This window comes from Mustela nigripes, chromosome 10, assembly GCF_022355385.1.
Source record: "Mustela nigripes isolate SB6536 chromosome 10, MUSNIG.SB6536, whole genome shotgun sequence".
Taxonomy (NCBI): Eukaryota; Metazoa; Chordata; class Mammalia; order Carnivora; family Mustelidae; genus Mustela; species Mustela nigripes.
Genome location: NC_081566.1, coordinates 147312 through 170578, shown reverse-complemented (window position 1 = coordinate 170578; position 23267 = coordinate 147312). Strand labels below are relative to the sequence as shown.

The 23267-nt window shown below is 47.4% G+C and overlaps 1 protein-coding gene across 3 annotated transcripts in view; it reads right to left on the bottom strand.

The window, feature by feature from the left end:
• The window catches only part of MPZL1 (myelin protein zero like 1), a 53547-nt gene that overhangs the window by 13308 nt on the left and 16972 nt on the right, over window positions 1–23267 (bottom strand). For all 3 annotated transcript variants that reach the window (XR_009406541.1, XM_059412368.1, XM_059412369.1), the window contains exons 2-4: window positions 5295–5461; window positions 1453–1666; window positions 621–753 (exon numbers count right to left, since the gene is read on the bottom strand). Coding sequence is in view for 2 of the 3 variants with exons in the window: in XM_059412368.1 (XP_059268351.1) it covers window positions 621–753; window positions 1453–1666; window positions 5295–5461 (514 nt within the window). In the remaining variant the exon portion in view is untranslated. The remainder of the gene's footprint in view (window positions 1–620; window positions 754–1452; window positions 1667–5294; window positions 5462–23267) is intronic.

Here is a 23267-nt window from a genome sequence, read left to right as displayed (position 1 = left end):
GTTAGACACGTACCCTCTGCTACGAGGTACTCTCTTTCCGAAGCCATAAACAAAAAGACAATCTACTTCTCTTTATTGCTCGTACACTCTGCTGTTCAGCTCTTACTAGCCGGGTTTAGAAGAGTCCAGCCGTGCATTTGAGAATGATCAAAGCAGTAAAACTGCTCACCAAGCAGGAAGAGCGGGAAAGCCCTCCCGTCACAGCGCTGCAGCCGTCAGCGCCGTGCTCTGAGACTAGCGTTTCATCTTCACCTAACTGCAAAGGAGAGCCTCATGAGACCACTACCAGAGACTCAAACCACACTCAGAGCGGGAAAGGAACGTGCGTGGCCTCGCAGTCCTAACTGTGGTCAGGGGGCTGCCGACAGCCGTGCTGATCACCGAACCCAGGACGGGCCTTCTGGAGCGGGGCGGAGGCACAGCCCGTGCTCACCCACAGGCCTCTGCGCTCCGCTGGCCCCTGCGGGACACAGGGACACACTCCCCCACTCCGATGTGAAAGCAAACAGTAGCTAATACTTCACCATTCTTTCTCCAAAAACATTCACGTTTTTTAAATTCCTTTCCTTCCCCCAACCTCTCCCCCACCCTACCCCCGCCCCCAAAGCAGATTTTCTTACCCCATATAATCCCGTTTAGAGTTTCTCCTTCTGTAGAGAACAGCCAGGGTCGTGCTGACGAGCAGAGTGAGACCCAGGACCACAGCAGCAACTATCCCCACCACCACCCAAACCGGAAACACGGGCAAGACCTCTGGAGAGAAAGAACAAAATCGTTTTAAGGTACTTTGCTACCAAGAGAAGAAGCAGGGTTTTATTAAATCACTAAGTGAGTGCTTTAGGGGCTTCCACGGCCTCTTTAGTGTCCGCATTATGAGCTCCTGGCGTCTGACTGACGACGTGCACACGCTCACGGGTGAAGGAGGCACGGGTGAGGCACGTCTGCCACACACACCTCCCTCCCGATGCTCTAAAGCCAGAGAAATTCCAGGGCTGCGAATTTACCGCAATTTGCTCTCCAACAAAGCAGACTTTGTCTCAAAGGAGACACCAAATGCAGAACCTGCATTTCCTGCTTCTTTTCCAAGAAAGGGAAGGCAAACACTGTCCTGCTTTTGCAAATGTGGAAACTCTCCCTCGAAGGACATGGAAGCTGTACTCACCTTCTTCCCCACGGCCCACCCCTTCCACCCACTGTGAGTTCGGTCTTTCTTCCAATTAATACTGAAGAAGGACATTCCTGAATTTGGGTCAGTGGGCTCCAAGGATACAGATGGGGAACCCGGCTCAAGCAGCTGGAGAAGCAGGGGCTCCCCGACCTCGCATCCAGAGGTACATAGGGGCAGGGCACCTAACTGCAGACAAACATACTCGGAAATGTCACTCCTGCTCTTCAACTGAACCTGAGACAAAGGGGACTGTGTTACCACTGCCAAAACACTCAGGGAAGTACCTTTCTCTACGACATAGAGCCTAATGTGTCCCGGCTGGGCAACAATGTCAGGAGGGTTTTTGACGTCACAAATATAGGTGCCGTTGTGGATAAACTGCATATTTTCTATGTTGATGGACGCGTCCTTCTTGTCCAGGTCTCCAGCCCAGCTGGTCCTGTCCTTAAATGGTGGATAATTCCCAGGATACACTTGCCCTTGGGAGTAGTGGAAAAACTGCAACCAGAGAAAAAAGACACATGAGCTCTCCTCACAGGCAGGCACCCGACACGCCGTAATGGGCAAAGACTTCATAGAGAAAGGCATACAACTCCATATGACAACTGAGCTATGGGACAGAAGCCAGACCAGCGTTTAGAAAGCACAGGGATTGACACTATTTCAGCTGAAGCCATAAACTCGTATATCATCTCAAATCTTCTCAATATGTCACTGGTGGAGTGATTACTGCCCATTCTTCAAACATAAGGAAAAGGAGACTCAAAGAAGCCATCTGTTCAGGGTCACAGTGACAACAGGGGGTGGACCCAAAGTCAAAGTCAGGACCATCTGACCCTTCAGAGCCAGTGACCACACCATGACAGAGACTGTGAATCCAAAGGTTTCAGTCTGAATTCACAAAGTTTACCACTTAGTTCTAGAAAGCCCTGAAGCAGGTAAAGCCTTAATATCACAGAGCAGTTAGTTAATCTGACGAGCTTCTCCCTCTTACGTACTGGTTTCCCAGGGAAATGTTACGGGTGTGTGAGAGGAAGCCCAGATACGCCGATGTCCTCACTTCTCTTCAAACATCAGCCTTCAGCTAACTTTCCTCACACCTGCTTTTTAGCAAAGGAACTCATTTCTCAAAGAAGCCTTGTTAAGCCCAGCACCTTGGAAGCTAGGTATGGTCTAGGGGCCGGGGATCTCTCCTGATCCTGGGCTTCGATCCAAGCAGCTCTTTCTCCTTACTCGCAGGGGAAACCTATAAAAACCAAAGCAACCAGCTCATCTTATTAAACATATTCTGATGCTTTTGAGTTAAAAGATCTTGTATCAACAGCTAAGCGTTCAGGAATTGCCTGTGATCAGGGTGGTGTGTAAGTATAAACTGCTCAGCTAAATACGCTAATGAACACAGCATGTTCTCCACAGTAAGTCTTGTAGACTTGCTTGATTGAAGCCACTTGACAAGACTGTCTCGAGCATAAATGGAGCCGACTTTTTGAGAGAAAGTTATTACCACTGGGTGTCTTCCTGGTGAGAAGGAACGTGGACTGAACAATGCCCCTCACACCCACTCTTACCGAAGACTTCAGGTGGGGAACCCTCACAGGTTTGGACTCATTTGAGTAAACTCATGTGTGCTCCATTTTGCGTCTGTGGGAAGCATCTTCTGCAGCGAGGCCGTGTTCCCATAAAGACGCAGACCGCTTCCCCCGGACGTCTGCATGACTCCTGCCCTCACTCACTCCTACGCAAACTCACGCACATTCACCCCCAGCTGTACCCAGGGAGTAAGTTATCTAACATCTGCACTCGTGGACTTGACCTCAGCCTGCCTTCCTTCTCTGGCATAACATCAAGGGCGGCTTCCTTTTTAATGAAAATCCCGGAAGACATAGGTCCACTTAAGGATTTGGAAGTCAGGTGTGATATATTCCAACCTGGAGCAACAGGTCTTGTTTTGGAGACTTAATTCAACAGTGAACATGCAGCTTTCCCGACATCGCATGTCGGGAAGTGAAGCCACTCAGGCTGAAGTTTACTCCCAGGGCTCCAGTCATCTCTACATACCGCCGGCTCCCAAAGGAGACCCTCAGGAGCTCATGATCTAGAGATAATGGACAGGCAGTCACTCTATTCTTTCAGGAAAGGCATCAAGGGTACATTTTTTGCACAAAGACTCTCCGTTTAAAAAAAAAAAAAAAAAAAAAAAAAGATCTCTCCACTTCACAGATGACCAAATAGCAGCTTCCAGAGCTTCTAAACCATGCGTTCTCAACAGGGGTGGCACCTCTCACCACGGGGGGCAAATACTGGTTCTGAGGACAGAAAACAATAAGAAAAAAAGCTACTCTTTTTTACATATAAAACAGATTTAACAGTGTATCTGTGGTCTCAAGATTTCATAGAAGGAGGACAGAAATTAGGAAAGCATGTTTCAAAGACACTCCGTAGGAAGGGGATAATGAATAATAAGACTGAGAGACACAGCTTGAAGCAATCCCTAAAGCCTAGAGACAGTAAACATTATAAACAAATGTTTCCCTCGGGGTGCCTGGGTGGCTCAGTGGGTTAAGCCTCTGCCTTCCGCTCAGGTCATGATCCCAGGGTCCTGGGATCGACCCCCACATCGGGCTCTCTGCACAGCGAGGAGCCTGCTTCCTCCTCTCTGCCTGCCTCTCTGCCTACTTGTGGTCTCTCTCTGTTGAATAAATAAAATCTTTAAAAACGAAACAAACAAACAAATAAAAAAAAACAAATTGTTTCCCTCTGAGTGAAGGGAGACATAGTGGAAATAACAGAGCAACCAGAGGGCAACAAAAGAGGGTTTGAACAATTCCCGCCTGTTTGGTGTGACATGGGGTAGGTCACGACCCTCTGAGCAGTTTCCCATGCCCCCCAAGTCTGCAGTGGGAAACACACATGTTCCTCACGAGGGTGAGGAGGCGATGAGACAGGTGTGCGAGGAGCACAGCCTCCAGAGGGTGCTCGGGGATGTAACCCATCATCACGCAGAATTTATCTTAGAGAGAAGCAGCACACTCTGTCCCTGCTGAGTACTGACACCCCGAAAAGGGAGACCCGCTAGAGCACGTCCATGTGCAGATGGAACCACAGAAACAGGACAAACTGTGCACTTTAGCCCCTCAGGAGTCAGACACGGTCCCAAGCACTTGACGTGACAATCCTCTGTGACCCTCACAGCAGCCCCAGGGGGAGGGCTGCTTGTCCCCATCTTGCAGACACGAATCAGGGGGGCCGGAGTGCCGGGAGGGCTCAGTGGGTTAAGCATCTGCCTTCAGCTCAGGTCATGATCTCGGGTCCTGGGATGGAGCCCCGCGTTGGGCTCCCTGCTCAGCAGGGAGCCTGCTTCTCCCTCTGCCTCTGACCCTCCCTCTGCTTGTGCTCTCTTACATGCTCTCTCTCAAATAAATAAATAATATGTCTTAAAAGTACATTAAAAAAAGAACCAGACGGTCCGTCCACGTGGAATCACCACACTGCTTGGTCCGCACTCAGCTGCTGACAGATGAACCTTCCTGTCAGCTCTCTGGCGCTCATCTCTGTTCGGCCACTCACCTTAGTCTGAAGTCCCCCCGCCCCCGGACTATTCCTACCCCCAATTATTCCAGAGCGAGAGCACACGACTGAGGACCTGCTGCACAGGAAGGCCCACGACTGCCGTGGAAGCAGATGGACTCTAAATAAAAACCCTCATACTTAAATCAGAAAGGAGTGTGTGTGTGTGTGTGTGTGTGTAAAACAGGAATAGTTCAAAGAAATACAAATAAAAATGGGGCAAATGAAAGTTGAAATGGGGATGATCAACCAGGATGGGTCAGCAGAGTCGACCGGAAGCTGCTCCATGGAGGAGAATCCCATAAGGGGATGAGACGGAGAAGAACAGGGGCCGGTGAGGGGGCAGTGCCACCTGCGCAAGGCCAAGGAAAGAACTGCATTTCAAGGACGCTGAATTATTTCTTCCCGGAGAGTCTGAAGCAAGAGAAGGGCCCTGGAATCTGATTGTCAGCACAGCCCTTGGGGAAGCGAACCGGCCTTCGGAGAACGTACATTCACGACAGGACAGCAGGGGAGAAGCGGGGAGGGAGGCTCGGCAGGAGGATGTGAGCATTCCTACCGACACAGTGGTGTCGGTCCCCTCTGGCTGGAAGCTCCAGGAGACCGAGGTCGACGTGCCTGTGGTGTTCGCGGACTTGAACTTGCAAGTCAGCTTCCCTTGTGTCCCATTTGCCACGAAGATTTCCTTTGGCGTATACACCTCCAAGGCTGGCACGCCAGTGGCCACTGGAGAGAGAAGACCAAAAAGAGGCTGAGTCAGACTTAGTGCGTACCACCGTGCCGACCTATGAGGGAAGATGGCAAAGACAAGCAGAGTTACTCGAGGTCTACAGCACATCTGCGGCCGTCGTGGACTACGCGTGTCTGGCAGAATGTTCCACTGCCAGGCACTGCCCGCAAGCAGGGTGAACTGCTGACCGCCCAGGACTTTGTTCCTGTTTTTCACTATTCAGCTATACCTAATGTCTATGTTTTCTTTTAAATTAACCAGACTTGGGGCGCCTGGGTGGCTCAGTGGGTGAAGCCTCTGCCTTTGGCTCAGGTCATGATCTCGGGGTCCTGGGATCGAGCCCCACATTGGGCTCTCTGCTCAGCAGGTAGCCTGCTTCCCCACTGGCTTACCTTTCTGCCTGCTTGTGATCTGTCAAATAAATCTTATATATATATATGTATATGCATATATATATATATATATAAATAAAATTAACCAGACTTACAGAAATGATGAGCAAGAAGCAGAGGATTCCCATCTCTTCCCTCACTCCCTCCCCCCGTCCAAGTCTCCCTATTAGTAACATCTTTTGTTAGTGTAGTACACTGGACCACTGATGAGTCAATATTGTTAACTAAAGCCCACCTTTATATTAAGGCTCACTCTATGCTACCCATTTCATGGGTTTTGACAATGTATCCACTATGACAGTCAAACACAGAACCCTTCTACTGCCCTAAACTCTGTGTCCCGCCTGGTCACTGTCTCCTCCCAGCCCCAAGCCCCTGGCAACCACTCATTTTTTCCTACTGTTTCTTTGCCTTTGCCAGAGACAAAGTTGGTTGGAATCATACAGCAAATGTACCCTTTTTTTTATTTTTATGGATTTTTATTTATTTATTTGACAGGCAGAGGTCACAAGCAGGCAGAGAGGGGAAAGCAGACTCCCCTCTGAGTCGATCCCAGGACCCTGAGATCATGACCTGAGCCGAAGGCAGAGGCTTTAACCCACTGAGCCACCCAGGCGCCCCCAAATGTAGCCTTTTCAAATTAGCTGCTATCACTTAGTAATATTTAAGTTTCTTCCATGTCATTTTATAGCATTTCTTTTTATTGCTGAATAATGGATATATTTATGGATATTCACCTCCTGAAGGACATCTTGGTTGCTTCCCTGATGGTCTATTTTTAATAATGTTGAGGGCATGTTTTTTTCCACTTCTTTAAACAGTTCTACCTGTTAAATTTCAACCATGATCACACTAAACTTTTCTCATCTTCTATATTTAATGTAATTCAAACTATTCTGGGTACGGTATCGCTTCATTTAGAGCCATATTAAGAACACCTGGGTAGCTCAGTCATTAAGCACTGGACTGGAGCTCAGCTCAGGTCAGGGTCTCGGACTCTTGGGATCAAGCCCCCACTGGACCCGGCGATTGGTGGGGACTCTGCTTGAGGCTGTTTTTGTCTTTCCCTCTGCCCCTCCCCTTCCCTGCACTATAATAAACAAATAAATCTTAAAAAAAAAAAAAAAAAGCCAGGGCCCCCTGTGTGGCCCAGAAAGTGAAGCGTCCGCCTTCCGCTGGGCTGGAGGCCGGAGCCAGCCGTGAAGAGCCTGCTTTTCCCTCTGCCCCTCCCTGCAGCCCTCCTCCACTGTGGACACGGGCTCTCTCTCCCTCTCCTGCAAAAATAAATAAACAAAATCTTAAAAAAAAAAAAGCCAAGTTTATTGTTTAACTGACCTTTTTTCCTTTAAGGGATTTAAGGCGAAAATATGCACAACACAATCTGCTTTCCTTAGTGAAACCGTTATCTACTGCTACGTTTCTGCAGCCATAGAACAACCAGCTGCACACGCTGGGTCACATTTTCACTTCACCCACTGAGTTCATGCAGTTAGCCTAAGCCCAGAAATAGTCATTAAAATGTCTATCACTTATAATATAAAAATAGCTCCTTTTTTCAAATCTGTAAGCAGAGCCAACTGTAAGAATTTTACGGATTGCTGCTAAAATAAAATAATCTTCACTCAAAAAAGACATGTTCATGGATCAAATGAAGGTTACAAAGAAAGTAATTTAGCCTAAAAATGAAACCAATTAAAGCTAACATAGAAAAGATCATCTTCCAAATAAAGATATTTTTTAAGGTAACAGTTTGGGAAGAATCCGTACCCGCAGTGTCCCGATTCTTCTTCAACCTAACAGATGAGCACAACAGGGAAGGACACTGTCTACCAGCCAGGCCTGACGACCGTGCGCGGGACGTTTTCTTCCTGAGTCTTAACCAGGACTCTCGGCCGTGGAGAGCAAGTCCTCCCCCAGTCCTCCCAACCGTCTTCCAAATGTTTATTCTCAGGACACAATGGGCACTTTCGGCTATTCTCTTAAATCAACCGATAGCCACACTGCATCAAGCAGACTTTTTCTGCTAAGGAGGGTGGATTATTATTACAGAGAACAATGGATTATTATTTGTGGTCCAAACCTCAAAACAAGCCCTTCTTTCAAACAAGAAGCCAACAAAAGACGTTCCCTGCCATTGTGGGTAGGCAGAAAAGCACGCCAAGGCATCTGAGTTCAAAATGAAGGACAAAGCACAAGACCAGGCCATCTGACCAGGTTATTCCAGGAAGCAGCACTGGTTTATAACCCTTACTTACGCTGCGTCATTTTGACTGGTTTTCTCCACAGTGGTGAGCACTGCAATGAAGCCAATCTATAAGGCCAATTAATAAAGGTCTCCTCAAGGGTTTTCTTCGGCCAGATCCCTCCCTCAAGGCTGGCGTGCAAAATCTGACACCTGAGAGGTTATTCAGAGATGGAACTGGGCCAAGGGTCCGAGTTTACAGTCACTGAATTTTGACCATAAAGAAAAACCAAATTCCCAAGTGGCTTTTAGACAATCTAAGACAGACTTAATGATATCACTTGTTAATGAACAAGTGACTTAAAAAAAAGGTCACTCTTGGGCTGATTAGGACAGGAAGCTCTTACAGCCAGGATTCGGAATTCCAACTCTGGCCAATCCGCAGTTCCAATAAAATAAAATAAAACGGCTCCATACAGACCTAGTTAACACCCTCTCATCCCTGGCTCGCTCCTTTTCAGCAGCACCACCCTTGCCCCAGCTCTTGGAGAGCCCATTAGTCTTAAAATGAACCTTCCAAAGCCTCAGCCTCTTTGTTTATCTTCTCTCTCCCTGTGATCTTATCCTCAGGCCTATTCCAGCTTCTATACAGAAGGATGTGCTCATTCCCACATCCTTCCCCAGGCCCTGTTGAAAACCGGGCTGCCCTGCTCCCTGCTCAGGGGCTGTCCCTGCAGAACAGGGTGTTTAGCACTGACCCTGACCTCTACTAGATGTCAGTGGCATCCTCTCCCCTTCCAGCCATGGCAATAAAAAAATGTCCCCAGACTCTGAAACAGCTTCTCGGGGCCAAACTACCCATAGCTGAGAACCACGGCCCCAGACCCTATTATTAATATGAACACACCCTCCACAATCTCATGCTTCTCTACTCTCTGACTCCACCTCCTGTCTTTCCAGGGCACGTCCCCCAAGACCCTGACTTGGCCGATCCTTCAGCTGCAGCTGAACCTAAAAATCCATCCACCCTCCAGTCTCTTCACGGTCTCTCCTGCTCAGCACGTCTTCATTTTGTCCTACTCAGGCTGGTTCCCGGGCATATGACTGGACCCATCCCGACTCTCTCCCCTCTGTGCATTCAACCCAATCCTGTACTCCCCCCAGGCCCCTCATCTCCACCGAGACAGCGGAGCACAGACGGAGAAAAGGACACAATCCCACAGGCTGGTTTCACCTGAAACTCATGACCACTAACTTAAAAGGGGGCTCTTCATGCTGCCCAGCAATCCTTCCCCACTTCCCTAGTGCATCTGCTTTGCCACTTTCACATCTTCCTCTCTAACTTCGACTCTCCCCCCGAACACTGTGCTTCCTATTTCACTGAGAAAGCAGAAGCAAGCAGCAGAGAACTTGCCCAGTCCCCACAGGAAACCTCTGTGCTCCTCTCCAGGGCTGGCCCCTCTACACAGGACCTCTTCTCTGGCCTAACTAAGGATGTCAGTCAGCAACTCTTCCTCTTTCTCTGGACTGTTTCACTCTCCTGAGTCACTGCCAGCAGCCACATATACACCCACATCTATACTTATACCCCAGCTGTATGGGAAAAACCTTGACCTGCATCTCCCCACCGTGATGGCTGTTTTGTTCTCTTCTATTTTACAGATCTTCAAAGAATGGCCCACATTTACTGTGCCAAGGCCTCTCCTCCCATATTCTCTTGAATAAACCCAACCCAGGCTTTTATTCTCAGTCCCCCACTGACGCTCTTCTTGTCAAAGAATCCGATGATTCCATGGGGCTAAATGGACAGCCAGTTCTCAGTCCTCACATGGCACACAGCTGAAGGCTTCCCACTGGCACAGCTGGTCTTTCGCAGTTTGACTTCTGAAATGCCACTTGCTGGTTCTCGTATCTCACTGCCTGCTCCTTTTCTGGTTCTCCTGACCTCTGCAGTCGGAGAGTTCTAGACCCTCCTGCTGACCCCTTATCTCTTCTCTTGATGACCTCATCTAGTCTTAAGGCTGTAATTATCCCCTAAATGCTGGACACACACACACACACATACACACACACACAATGCCATCAACTGCCTCACTTGGCTCTAACTGGCATCTCAAACTTCCTATGTGCGGACCGACTTCCTGACTCCCGCTCTCAAACCCACTGCTCTGCGGCCCCTTCCAGCTCAGCAAGCGGGGAGGCCAGCCTTCCAGTGGCTGAGGCTTCCTGACCCTGCACTTTCTCACACTCACCTCCATGCTGTCACCAAACATGCTGTGTCTACTTAGAAACATCTCTCAAGGGGCGCCTGGGTGGCTCCGTGGTTGGGCGTCTCCCTTCATCTCAGGTCATGATCTCAGGGTCCTGGGATCGAGCCCCGCATCAGGCTCCCTGCTCCGCAGGAAGCCTGCTTCTCCCTCTCCCATTCCCCCTGCTTGTGTTCCCTCTTTCACTCTTTGTCAAATAAATAAAATTTAAAAAAAAAAAAGAATCTCTCCGAAGTGCTCCGTCCTTGCGTCTCCCAGCGCCGCTGTCCTGGTTCCAGCCAGGGTGTCTGGCGGCTTCCCCAACTGGTGCCTCTGCCCCACCTCCGCCCAGCTCGCGGCAGCCAGTCCACGGGGGGGCTGCGCAGATCTTGTAAAATACGTATGGGAGCATACCACTGCTCTGCCCAAGACACTCCACGGTTCTCCGCGTGAGCCAGCATCGGGCGGGAGCCCTCACAGGCCCGTGAAGCCCCCAAGCGTGAACTCCTGGCCACTGCTCAGGCCGTTCCGCCCAGGCTTCTCCCTCGGCCTGGCCTTGGGCAGAGTTGCAGCAGCCGCCCTGGTCATGTTGTGGCCTCTCAGCCTGTGAGCGCCCCCAAGGGCAGAGAGATGGGAGGGAACCCGGGAAGCTGCGGGGCCAGGAGAGGCCAGGGCAGAGCCGGTGGCGCTGGGGAGGCCGAGCCGGGCACTCTGCCCAGGCCTCCTGGGGAGGACCTTCAGTGGGTCCCCACGCTTGCAGAGCCGCGGTCAGCCATGGGCTCTGCCCCGCCTGCGACCAGCGAGAAAGGTGCTGCTCCCGGTGGGCCGAGGCTGGCGCCCTGGGTGAAGGGCGGGTTTCACCGACACGAGGCAGCCCACGCCGCTCCTGCAAGGCCCGAGTTCAGCGGTTTCTGAAACAACCGGGCACGGTGCGCTCTGTGCAGACTCTCCCCAAGCCCCGTCCGCAGGAGTGCTGTAAATACACAGTAAAATCACTCCAGAACTCAGAGGGCCTGTCTTCACAGTCATGAAAGAGAGTCACCTAGAATGGCTAGAAATGCAAATGGAAAGCACACTGAGCTGAGGGAAACTACTGCTGTAAACCCGTCACTCCTCGCCACTGCGGACTGGGTCCCAGCCTGAGCCAGACAGTCAATAGGGCTCGTTTAGGCTGAAGATTTAGGTTGGTGGCAAACATTGCTGTGAGAACTAAAGCTTTAATTCAAAAGTTCAGATGGGGAAAAGTCTCCTCTTGAATCCTGGAAAAACCAACTGCCTCAGGAATAAAAACACAGAAGTGAAGCGAAACAAAATAAAAGGTTAAGGGAGGTCTAAACGTTTTTCTGTCCCGCAACTTGGATTCTGAGTTATATATTAACTTACACGCAAATTTCAAAACAGTAACAGGCGCTGAGTTTACTTTCTTCCTGGGGGGAAGGAATCCTGCTAAGCTACACTTGCCTTCAAAGGGCAAGACACCGGACCAAAGACAACCCTTTTCCTGGGAGATTAATTCAAATGAAAAAAGCCTGAAAAATCATCTGATGAGGAATCAAAGAGTTTGTAAAATCAACTCACCAGGAGTGATTTCTACAGTAATCAACTATGAGACCCACCATTTGGATATTCTTCTATTTCAGAGGGAGAACCACAACAGCTGAGGAAAAAAACAAAACAACAAAACAGCATCCACTGCAATCACACACAAAAAAAGCCAATTCAAGAATAGTTTGGCCAAGAGTCTATATTTTGACATGATCTATTTCTTTTTTTTTTTTTTAATTATTTATTTGACAGAGCGGGTGAAGAAAGAGTACAAGCAGGGGCAGTGGCAGGCAGAGGGAGAGGGAGATGCAGGCCCCCACAGAGCAGAGGTCCACGCATCATGACCTGAGTCTAAGGCAGGCGCTTAACTCACGAGCCACCCAGGAACACTGACAGGATCTATTTCAGTATTTTGAATCACTGAAGTAATGCAATGTCAATAATGCCTCCTAATTAACATGCCAAATGGTCTTATGCCAAGTAAATTCAAATTCTCATACCATGAAATCATTAGAAATACACGGGAACAGCATTATTATGAATGAATACACACTTTCAAAGCCTAGACTGGGACCCTGAAACTTAAGGAGGGAAGCAGCTCCTTGTCGTTATCACTACTGGTCTGTAGGGCCCTGCTTTGTCAAAACCTCGCCCTTTCAACAACCCCCGCTGTTTTTCCTTGAAACTGAAATAAGGCTTTTGTTTTGTAATTTTTTGGAAGCACTTTGATGTTACCAGTTTATTCTCCTGCCTAAAAGAGTACAATCAAGCAGTTTATTTAAATAGCTTTCTGGCCTATCTCTTATTGGCTATTTGCACACAATGTTAATCTGATATCATAATATCTCCTAACACAAGCATAAATATGACCTTTTAAAACATACTGAAAGAGAAAAACAAAAGAGCATGAAACACAATTCAGACGGGGGTTCTAAGTGGAAGAGGGTGGAGGGACAGATGACAGAGGCTGTTGGTAAACGTTCCAGTTCCTAGGGTAGGTAGTGAGGGCATAGAAGCACGCTTTTTTTTTTTTTTTTTTAAGATTTTATTTATTTATTTGACAGACAGATCACAAGTAGGCAGAGAGAGGAGGAAGCAGGCTCCCCGCTGAGCAGAGAGCCCGATGCGGGGCTGGATCCCAGGACCCTGAGACCATGACCTGAGCCGAAGGCAGCAGCTTCACTGAGCCACCCAGGCGCCCTGGAAGCGCATTTTAACGTTAGCTCCGTTAGCTCCTCGGGGGCGCCTGGGTGGCACAGTTGTTGAGTGTCTGCCTTTGGCTCAGGTCACCATTCCAGGAGGGATCTGGCCTTGTGTCGCGCTCTCCACGTCTCCCTCTCCCACTCCCCCTCCTTGTGTTTCCTCTCCTGCTGTCTCTCTCAGTCAAAAAAATAAACAAAATCTTAAAAAACAAAAACAAAAACAAAAAACATTGGCTTTGTAAACTGAAAGCACACACGTACACTCCTCTGTATTTAATTTTTCATAATAAAAATTGTCTTTTTAAAGAAAGGAAGACAACAGTAGCTAATAAGCGATTTACTTTTTAAATTCCAGAATGTGGGATCCCTGGGTGGCTCTGCTGAGCGTATGCCTTCAGCTCAGGTCATGATCCCAGATTCCTGGGATGAGGTCCCATGTTGGGCTCCCTGCTCAGTGGGGAGCCTGTGTCTCCGTCTGCCTGCCGCTCCCCCTGCTTGTGCTCTCTTTCTCCCTCTCTCTTGCAAATAAATAAAATCTTTTTTTTTTTAAAGATTTTTTTATCCATTTGAAAGACAGAGTGTACAAGCAGGGGTAGTGCAGAGGGAGAGAAAGAAGCAGACTCTGCACTGAGCAGAGAGCCTCATGTGGGGCTCCATCCCAGGACCCTGAGATCACGACCTGAGCCAAAGACAGATGCCCAACCATCTGAGCCACCCAGACGCCCCATAAATAAATAAAATCTTTAAAAAAAGAAAAAAAAAAAAAAGCTTTTCACATGTCAGGAACACACTCCTCTACACTGTCTGCAGTTATGCTCCAGGCCTCAATCTAAAAGTGACTTCCTGCCGGCGCCTGCCCACACTCTGCGCCCTGTGCTCCTGGCATCTGGCCTGGCCGGGCCCCGCAACGGCCCCTCACATATCTGCTGGAGCGACCCGCTGTCTGTAGCCAGGAGAGAAGGGACTGCATCCACCTGGTTCATCATCATGGTCTTGTCCCCTCACAAATGCCCATGTTAAGGTGTTCAACAAACGTTTGTTTGAAAAAGGAAGGAAAGAAGGACAGAGAGAGAGAAAAACAAGACCTGCCAACTAAACCAGCTACAGAGAGCACACTCGCTGCACAACAATGCCCTGAGGGTAAGGCCCCAGTGCTCGCAGGGTTGCTGGGGGCTGGGTTAGGACACTGAGGGCGATCTTGGAGGAAGCTTACACAGGGTTCAAGAGTCTTCTTCCAATCTAGATGAGGGAATCCCAAAGGAGACTCACCTTTTGAAATGTTCAATAAGAAAGGGGTATGTACTACTTTTAGACCCCAACTAGACAAGCAACCTTGAAAAAGAAAAACAAAACTGAAGGCATCATAATTCCGGACTTCAAGTTACATGACAGAGCTGTAGTGATCAAACCAGCATGGGAGCGACACAGAAACGCACAGATCAATGAACAGAGAGCTCAGAATGAAACCCCACAATCACATGGCCAATCAACGCACAACAGGAAGAGTATGTGACGGGGAAAAGTCTCTTCAACAAACAGTGTTGGGAAAACTGGTCAGCTGCATGCAGAAGAATGACATGAGACCACTTTCTCACACCACACACAAAAATAAACTCAAAATGGGTTAAGGACCTAAATGTAAGACCTGAAACCCTAAAAAAATCCTGGAAGGAGCACAGGCAGAAATTTCTCTGACATCAGCTGTAACAACATCTTTCTAGATAAGTCTCCTAAGGCAATGGGAACAAAAGTAACAATAAACTATTGAAACTACATCAAAATAAAAACCATTTGCACAGTAAAAGAAATAAGCAACAAAACTAAAAGATAACCTACTGAGTGTCATTTGCAAATGACATGTCTGATAAAGGGTTAGTATCCAAAATATATTAACAACTGTTACAAGAATACCACAAAGAAACCCCACAAACAATCCAATAAAAAATGGACAGAAGAGGGGCGCCTGGGTGGCTCAGTGGGTTAAAGTCTCTGCCTTCGGCTCAGGTCATGGTCCCAGGGTCCGGGGATCGAGCCCCGCATTGGGCTCTCTGCTTAGCAGGGAGCCTGCTTCCCCCTTTCTATCTGCCTGTTTCTCTGCCTACTTGTGATCTCTGTCAAATTAAAAACAAAAAACAAAAAAACCCCAAATGGACGGAACAGATATCTCGTTAAAGAAGATCTCCAGATGGCCAACAGACACATGAAAAAGATGCCCCACATCACTCATCATCAGGGAAATGCAAATCAAAACTACAATGAGATATCACCTCACACTTGTCAGAATGGTTAACATTAAAAAAAAAAAAAAAGAAAGAAAGAAGTGTTGGTGAGGATGTGGAGAAAGGGGAACCCTCGTGCACTGTTGGTGGGAATGCAAACTGGCGCAACCCTGTGGGAAACAGTATGGAGGCTCCTCAAAAAAGTTGAACACTGAACTATCATATATTCCAGTAACTCCATTACTGGGTATTTACCTCAAAAAAATTCAGAGGGATACATGCTCCCCTGTGTTTACTGTAGCATTACTTACAATAGATACATTATGGAAGCAACCTAAGTGTCCATCAGTAGACGAATGGATAAAGATGTAGTATGTATAATACAATGGAATATTACTTGGCCATAAAAAGGAATGAAATCTTGCCCTTTATAAAACATGACTAGATCCAGAGAGTATTATGCTAAGTAAAATAAGCCAGTGAGAGAAAGATATGACTTCACTCACACGTGGAATTTAAGAATCAAAACTAACGGGGGGAAAAGAGAGACAAACCAAGAAGGAGACTGTTAACTACGGAGAACAAACTGATGGTCACCAGCGGGCCGGAGGGTGTGGGGACAGAGGAAGCAGGTGAAGGTGTCAAGAGTACACTCACCACGGTGAGCACTGAGTAGTGTGCAGAACTGCTAGTCACTGTCTTGTAACCCTGACACTAACCAACACTGGATGCTAAGCATACCGGAATTTAAAAAAAAAAACAAACAAACCTTTATCTCAGAGAAAATAATGATAAAAGAAGGTCTGTGCACTTTCACAAACACACAGGATCACTGAACTCCTCTGAGCCACTCCTTCCACTCACAAGCAATGTCCAGCTGGCCACATCTCTATCTTTAACATTTTTTGCACCAACAAAGGTCTTTCTGTTTCTCAAATGGGAGGCATTCAAAAGGTCCTGAATCAGGCCAGTCATTAACTAATCATATGACTCCTTAAAGCCCTAGTATTTCTTCTCTGCCCTCCTCTATGTATGGACTGTTCATCCTCTCTCCTGCTGCCGCTTTTCTTTTGTCCGTCAGCGGCTCATTCTTTCAAACCACACAGGGACTCAGCCTCTGCCCTGTAAGGACTGACCATCTCCTGGAGAATGAACAAGTATCTGCAGGCTGTGGCCAGGGCATGGCGCTGGCCCCCCAGGTTGCGCCCAGTCCCAGTGCAGACTTGGCATAGTGCAGGGCCTCCATCAAAGGCCAAAACGGGGCACCCAGGCAGCTCAGTCAGAGAAGCCACTGCCTTTGGTTCAGGTCATGATCTTCGAGTCCCAGGATCGAGTCCTACGTCGGGCTCCTTGCTCAGTGGGAAGCCCTCTCCCTGCTTCTCCCTCTGCCTGCTGCTCCCCTACTTGTGGTCTCTGTCAAATAAATAAATAAATCTTTAAAAAAATTTTTAAATTAATTTTTAAAAGGCCAAATGTCCAGTCAAGCAATCAACACAAATGCCGTGACCACAGCCAACCCGAACTGCATCCCCACATCAGGTGTCCCAGCTTTATCAGTTCTTAGCAAACGGATAAAAGTGAAAAATCAGATCATGTCACTTTCAATAGATTCTAGTAGACTAAAGAGCTCTGTGTAAAGGACACACGGAAGCCTCCGGGGGGCCCATCTTACGATGAAAAAATAACACTCTCATGTAGTTTATATTTCTCATGTGCTGAAACGGCTTATATAATTTCATGCAAACAGGAGACCACTGTACTTAAATCTATCTTTCTGAGCACTCAGATCTTCTCAGAAGGTCTACATTATTTTAGAAGATACCTGAACCATGATTTAATCCAAATCAGAAAAAAAAAAACCCACAAAGTATTACAGCCAACAACAGAACATGTGACTTGGAGAAAAATATGCCTGTGGTCAGTGACAAGAAGGGCATTCCTCACCTCCAAAATAAGGCAATAAGGGTGCAACGAGAAAACCACCATTTACTGAGTGCTTCTTATGGGTAAAGCATTACTGAACTAGGGGACATTTAGTATTTTTCAACAACCCTGTTGGGTGTTATCTACTGGACAGAAGTTCAGAGAGAGGCCAAGGAACTTGCCCAAATCACTTATCCGGCCAATGCGGAGCCAAAAGTTGACTCTCGGATATTCTTACCCCAAAGCACCACTCTCTTCAATATGCTGATTATCAAGCTCTAACTGAATCTTTTATTCAAATAAAACGTGGGCTCTTATGTATAAAGATGTATAAAGAAGACAGAGGGAGTTTTCACATACAAGTCAGAATAATAAATAAGGCCCAGAACTACAAGACCGCGCAGTGGTCCTGGGCCTTGGCTGCACAGTGGAATCACCTAGAGAGCTTTAAGAGGTACTGATGCCTACCGAAACTACTGAAACGCTCCGCTTGGCAATGATGGATACAAGGCACTATGCACTTGTCCAAGCCCACAGAAGGTACAACATCAGAGTGAACCCTAATGGAAATCATGGATCACAGGTGGTTATGATCTATCAGGGCAGGTTTATCGATTGTAACAAGTGCATCACGCTGGCGGGGAGGTGGACAACGACAGAGGCCACGCACGTCTGGGACGATATGGGTATATGGCACACGGATATATAAACTTTCTCTCAATTTTGCTATGAAAAACAGTCTATGAAAGGCAAATGCTGGTGTCCACATCCACCTCTAGCCCCAGGAACTGTGATTTAATTGGAAAGGGGTGTGGCCTGGGCTCCAGGGTTTTTAAAAAGCCCTCAGGTGATTCTCAACTGGTAACCGCTGAGCTATCAGGCTCCACTTCTGTCCTGCAGTACGGTAAGACTGTGCCGGAAGCACATGAGCCAAACCTTGCCTGGCATCTGGCTGAGTGTAGGTACAGGTATGTTCCACTGTAAAACTCTATTAGAGTATACACACAGACGGGAACTTCTTAAAAATGACTAGGGCGGTGCACTACTGTATTCTTAATCACACACAAGTTACAAAAATCTGCTTTACTCAGAAGAATGCGTTAGCTGCTGGAATTAAGGTGGCAGTGGTCTCAGGTCCCCAAATTATTCCTGTGACTTCATATCTATGTATATTGTCCTTTTATTATTATTCTAATCGTTAAAAATGAACTTTAGGAAAGGGGCTCCTGGGTTGCTCAAGAGTTAAGCCTCTGCCTTCGGCTCTGGTTGTGATCTCAGGGTTCTGGGATCGAGTCCCACATCGGACTCTCTGCTCAGAGGGGAGCCTGGTTCTCCCCCTTTCTCTACCCCTGCTTGTGTTTCCTCACCCGCTATGTCTCTGTCAAATAAATAAAATCTTAAAAAACCAAACAAACAACAATTTTAGTGGAAAAACAGAAATGTACGTCGAGTGTTGAGAAGCCCTGAAGCAGAGGAGCCAGAAAGCCCCAGGAGTCCGAGAGCCTGGAAACTGCTGTCCTGCTGGGTTCTGAAGCGGACTACAGAGCTGTAAGACCAGAGTCTGTCCCAGGGCAGTGGAAAGCTAGAAAACAGACTAGCCACATTTTTAACCACACAGGGGAAGTGAATCAAACAGAGAAGGAAATACTAAACCCTCTTCTAGAGCTATGGGCACTCTCACAGCTGTGTTTGCTCCCTGGTTATCCTTTGGGCAGAGTCTTCATTAAAATGCAAATTCACCCATGTCAACTGAAAATCCAGTTTCACAGCTGCCCCATTACTGCGCCAGGCCCATAGTCCTCCGCACGGCACAGGACTTTGCAAAGTCACACCACCCTTTCCTGCTTTCCACGGGTGAGGGCTTGTCTCCAGGGAGCGGGTATGGGCTTGCTCTCACTTCCCTCAACAGGCCATGCAGATGGCCCAGCTTCAGGGCACACGGCACGCAGACATACAGAGCTGGGGCGGAGGCCGTCTAAAATCACACAGAATCTCAAGAATCCACCCAAACGGGACTTTGGTAAAATCTTCCCTGATCTGACTACCTCTTCTCTTCTGCCCTGCTACTCTGTATTTCTTGTACGTCTCTCTGACTGCTGACTATTGAGGTCACACCTTTCAAGTGAGAGGCAAAACCTTTTTGGTCCTTGTACAGCCATTACCTCGAGAACACCCCCCAGACTCAAGACCCTTGGGGGTGCAGTTACATCTTACCTGGCCTTCGTGGGCCCAACACAGGGTACTTCCTCATGGCCACAAAGCTCTCAAAGAACATTTCAGGAGGAAACAAACTGATAACCGCTGAATTTTTAGGATTCCTATAACACAAACTTATCATTTAGGTATTACTTCATTTTTTTTCCCCTAAATAAACTGAAGAAACCAACTTGCCCTTAAATGGATACTTAACGTCAGTCAACATGATTGATCAGCAGCCCCCTGGCACTGCCAGAAAGAGTTCAGAGTACAGGTGTTCCCCCTTACAAAGAAAATAAAATATGAGAGAGAATGGAAAACGTCTGCCCCTTCCCCCACCATCCTGCTGAGATGCTGGCTTTGTTAGAATCAAATAACAACAAAGATAATAAAAATGTAAAAGATAATTTAAAAAAAGGCTAGTATCAATTAAACAACTCATCTGTTGAATAGCCAACGAGGGCTAGCTAGTTCTGTGGGTGATGCAGTCTCGTCAGACACTCTACCTGAACCCACACATGCAGGAATGTGTACAACAAACTCTGAGCGCCAGCAGCTCTGGGGGGTCTGGGCACAAGGCAGGACCCAGGAACATGGTCCTCCAAACAGGGATCACACGCTCCCAGGCCTGTACTCCCCTTCCTGCCCGTTTCACTGGCATCTTCCCTAAGAAGCTCCTACAAAAGCATCTCCTTAGAGTAGCAAAGAGACCGCCCGCAGTTACTGAAAGCTGAGTCTGAAGAACCGATGGGTCAGGGAGTGTTTCCCAGACGATGTACCCGGGGTCCAGCCGGCAGGCGGAGAAGAGCCGACAGAGGGACAGGAAGAGCGTTTCACAGAGAGAAAGGGGATGGTGTTCACCAACACTTTAGGTTATGTGAGGGATATTTTTAAAGATTTTATTTATTCATTTAACAGAGAGGGAGAGCAGCAGGCTCCCTGCCGAGCCAGAGCGGATATGGAATGTGATTCCAGGGTCCTGGGATCGCCACGTGAGCGGAAGGCAGCTGCCTGACCAACTGAGCCACTGAGGCATTGTGAGGGATATTTTTAAAAAACTAAGTAGTGTAGATACCTAATTTCTTTGAAAGAAGTACGTCTGTCCTATGGCAGCCACAAGCTCCTTGAAGTTGTTTTGTTTTTAAAGATTTACTTGAGAGACGTGAGAGACAGAGAACACGAGTGGGGGCGTTGGGGAGAGAGGGGGGCAGAGGGAGAGGCAGAACCAGACTCCCCGCAAAGCAGGTGCAGGACCCTGGGATCATGACCTCAGCCTAAAGCGGGTGCTAAACCCACTGAGCCAGCCATGCACCCCGAGTGCTGGATTTCTTTATGGAGTAATGAAAGTGTTCTAAAATTAGGTAGTAATGATAGCCAAACTACTCTTGTGACTATACTAAAAACCACTGAACTTTACACTTTAAAGGGGCGAATTCTATAGTAGGTGAATTACGTAAAACCACTGTTTAAAAAGAGCGAGCTGGTGAACAACATGTTTGGGATGTGAACAACTTACAGGTTTGCTCCCGTCTTCGTAGAACATCTCTGGAGAGAGACACGGGGAGCTATCATCAGCTTCCTCAGCAAGGACTCTGGAGACAGGGAGGTTGTTTACCACGGACTCTCTTTTTCAACCCAACTATGCCAATACAGCAGTATGCAATTCTTTTTATTAGAAGTGAAATGAAATTAGAAAATGTTTGTAATAGACTAGTTCCTGGGGCGCCTGGGTGGCTCAGTTGCGGGGTATCTGCCTTCAGCTCAGGTCATGATCCCAGGATCCTGGGATCGAGCCCCGCATCAGGCTCCCTGCTAAGCGGGAGGCCTGCTTCTCCCTCTCCCACTCCCCCTGCTTGTGCTCCCTCTCTTGCTGTGTCTCTCTCTGCCAAATAAATAAGTAAAATCTTAAAAAAAAAAAAAACACACACACAAAAAAACAAATCACAGACCAGTTCCTTCCCCTAGCTCTGTGTAAAACGATACCCTTGGAGGCTGCAGATGGTGATGAGCGCTACAACTCGCCGGAAGAACAGGAAAACCAGCAACTCTCCGCACGGTTCCATCCGGTTCCATTAATTTTCCTCCCTGGTCTTCTCTTTGTATCTCGGGGGCTCTCTGACGCACAAATTTTCTGTGCCTCTTTTATTTGGAGACCCAAAGTAAATAAATTATCTCCTTAATAGATCAAATTCCCAAACTTGGAAAAAACAAATCAAGGGACACCCAGGGTTTCAGTGGGGAGAGGGGGCTGGTTCTCTGCCTGCCTGCCAGTCCCCCTGCTTCTGCAGTCTCTCTCTCTGTCTCACTAACAAATAAATAAACAAATAAAACCTTAAAACCAAAAATAAAAAACCGAACACCCACAAACCAAAAACCCATTTTTAAAAAATTCTGTGATAGACTCTTCCTCTACCAGATGTTGTATTTTAGAGAAAAATAAGAATAATAAATGGCTCTTCACTTAGGAATAATTTTCAGAATAAGTGACCCTTAGAAGAAAGCTTGGAAACACCACTTCCTATATGCTTTCCCCAAAATTTCCATCCGAGTGGACTACCACTGCCCCACGAAAGCCATTCTCTCCTTTTCAGCAGCGGCCACGGCACTAGTCCAGAAACAGGCTTCCAGGACAGGCCACAGAACCCCAGCTCACTCTCCCCTGAGGCAGAAGGAAACAGCCCTGCTTGGTGACGTTCTCCCCTCCAGTTAATTCCACAGCACTCAGCTGGTCCCTTCCCTGGGAGAGCTCTGCACGGCTCCTCTTACTGGACAAGCTGCGTCATCTACTCTCTTCTGTTACCGTGGCAATGCTCCCCACCCCTCACTGAAGCGACAGGGGCCCACTGCTTTATGAGGCTTGGGGGGCATTAATACAAGCTCATCTCCACAGCCTGCCATGCCACACCACGCCACGCCACGCCATGTCCTTCCAAAGCTGGGTCCAGGTCACGGTTCTGACAGTTTATCTGTCTCCCCATCTCGCCCCAGCGCCCACATCTCTCCCATGGCGAACTCCTAACCCTGTCCCCAACACAATACACCCCGCAATGACATCATGCTTTGTGCACGCTACTCTCTCTGTCTAGAATGCCAAATCCACCAACCCACTCGCTCAGCGTGGGCCAACGCCTACTTTTCCGTAAACGCAGGGCCAAGACGATCACATCTGTAAAGTCTCCCCTAACGTGGTTCAGATTGCGGATATTGGTCCTGAAGTTTAAATGAAGTTATGCTGAGAAGACATAAAGTTATAAAAATTAGCATATTTCATCAATTCTAAGATGTCATTGATGATAAGACACATTATTTTACGTGCCACTGGCAAGTAAAAATGCTGATTCTAACTCACCAACTGTTGTAAGGCATATCCCAATGTCAGAGACAGTGAAATATGAAAAACTGTCTTAAAATTAAAGATAATGCAGCAAACCACAAGTCTTGAAGGTAAAGATGCTATTTTCCATTGGCCTGTTAATGTGTCTTTTGATAATTGTTTCTCTCCCAGGCCTTCGGCATCTAAAAGTCTGAGTTTTATTCACCTTTCATCCCGCCTCCTAACAGACCAGAACCTAAAACCCAAGATATGCACAGTAAAATAAGAGTCCTACTTATTAAATTTAAAAATGAAAAAAATCAAGCATCTACTTAATAGAATACAAAAAGATATCATAAAACTTAAAAATCATTAATGACAAAAAATTAGACTTTAAAAAAAGCTTCTTTGCCTATAATGAACAAGGGAATACCAATTATTTCAGCATCAGGGTTATTAACCTAAACATATAAGGCATGTTAAATATTTCCAATGTTTTTAAAAGACACAGAGGACATGTGTCCACGGTTCCAAATACATTATTTTTGGTTTTTTTTAAGATTTTATTTATTTATTTGACAGGC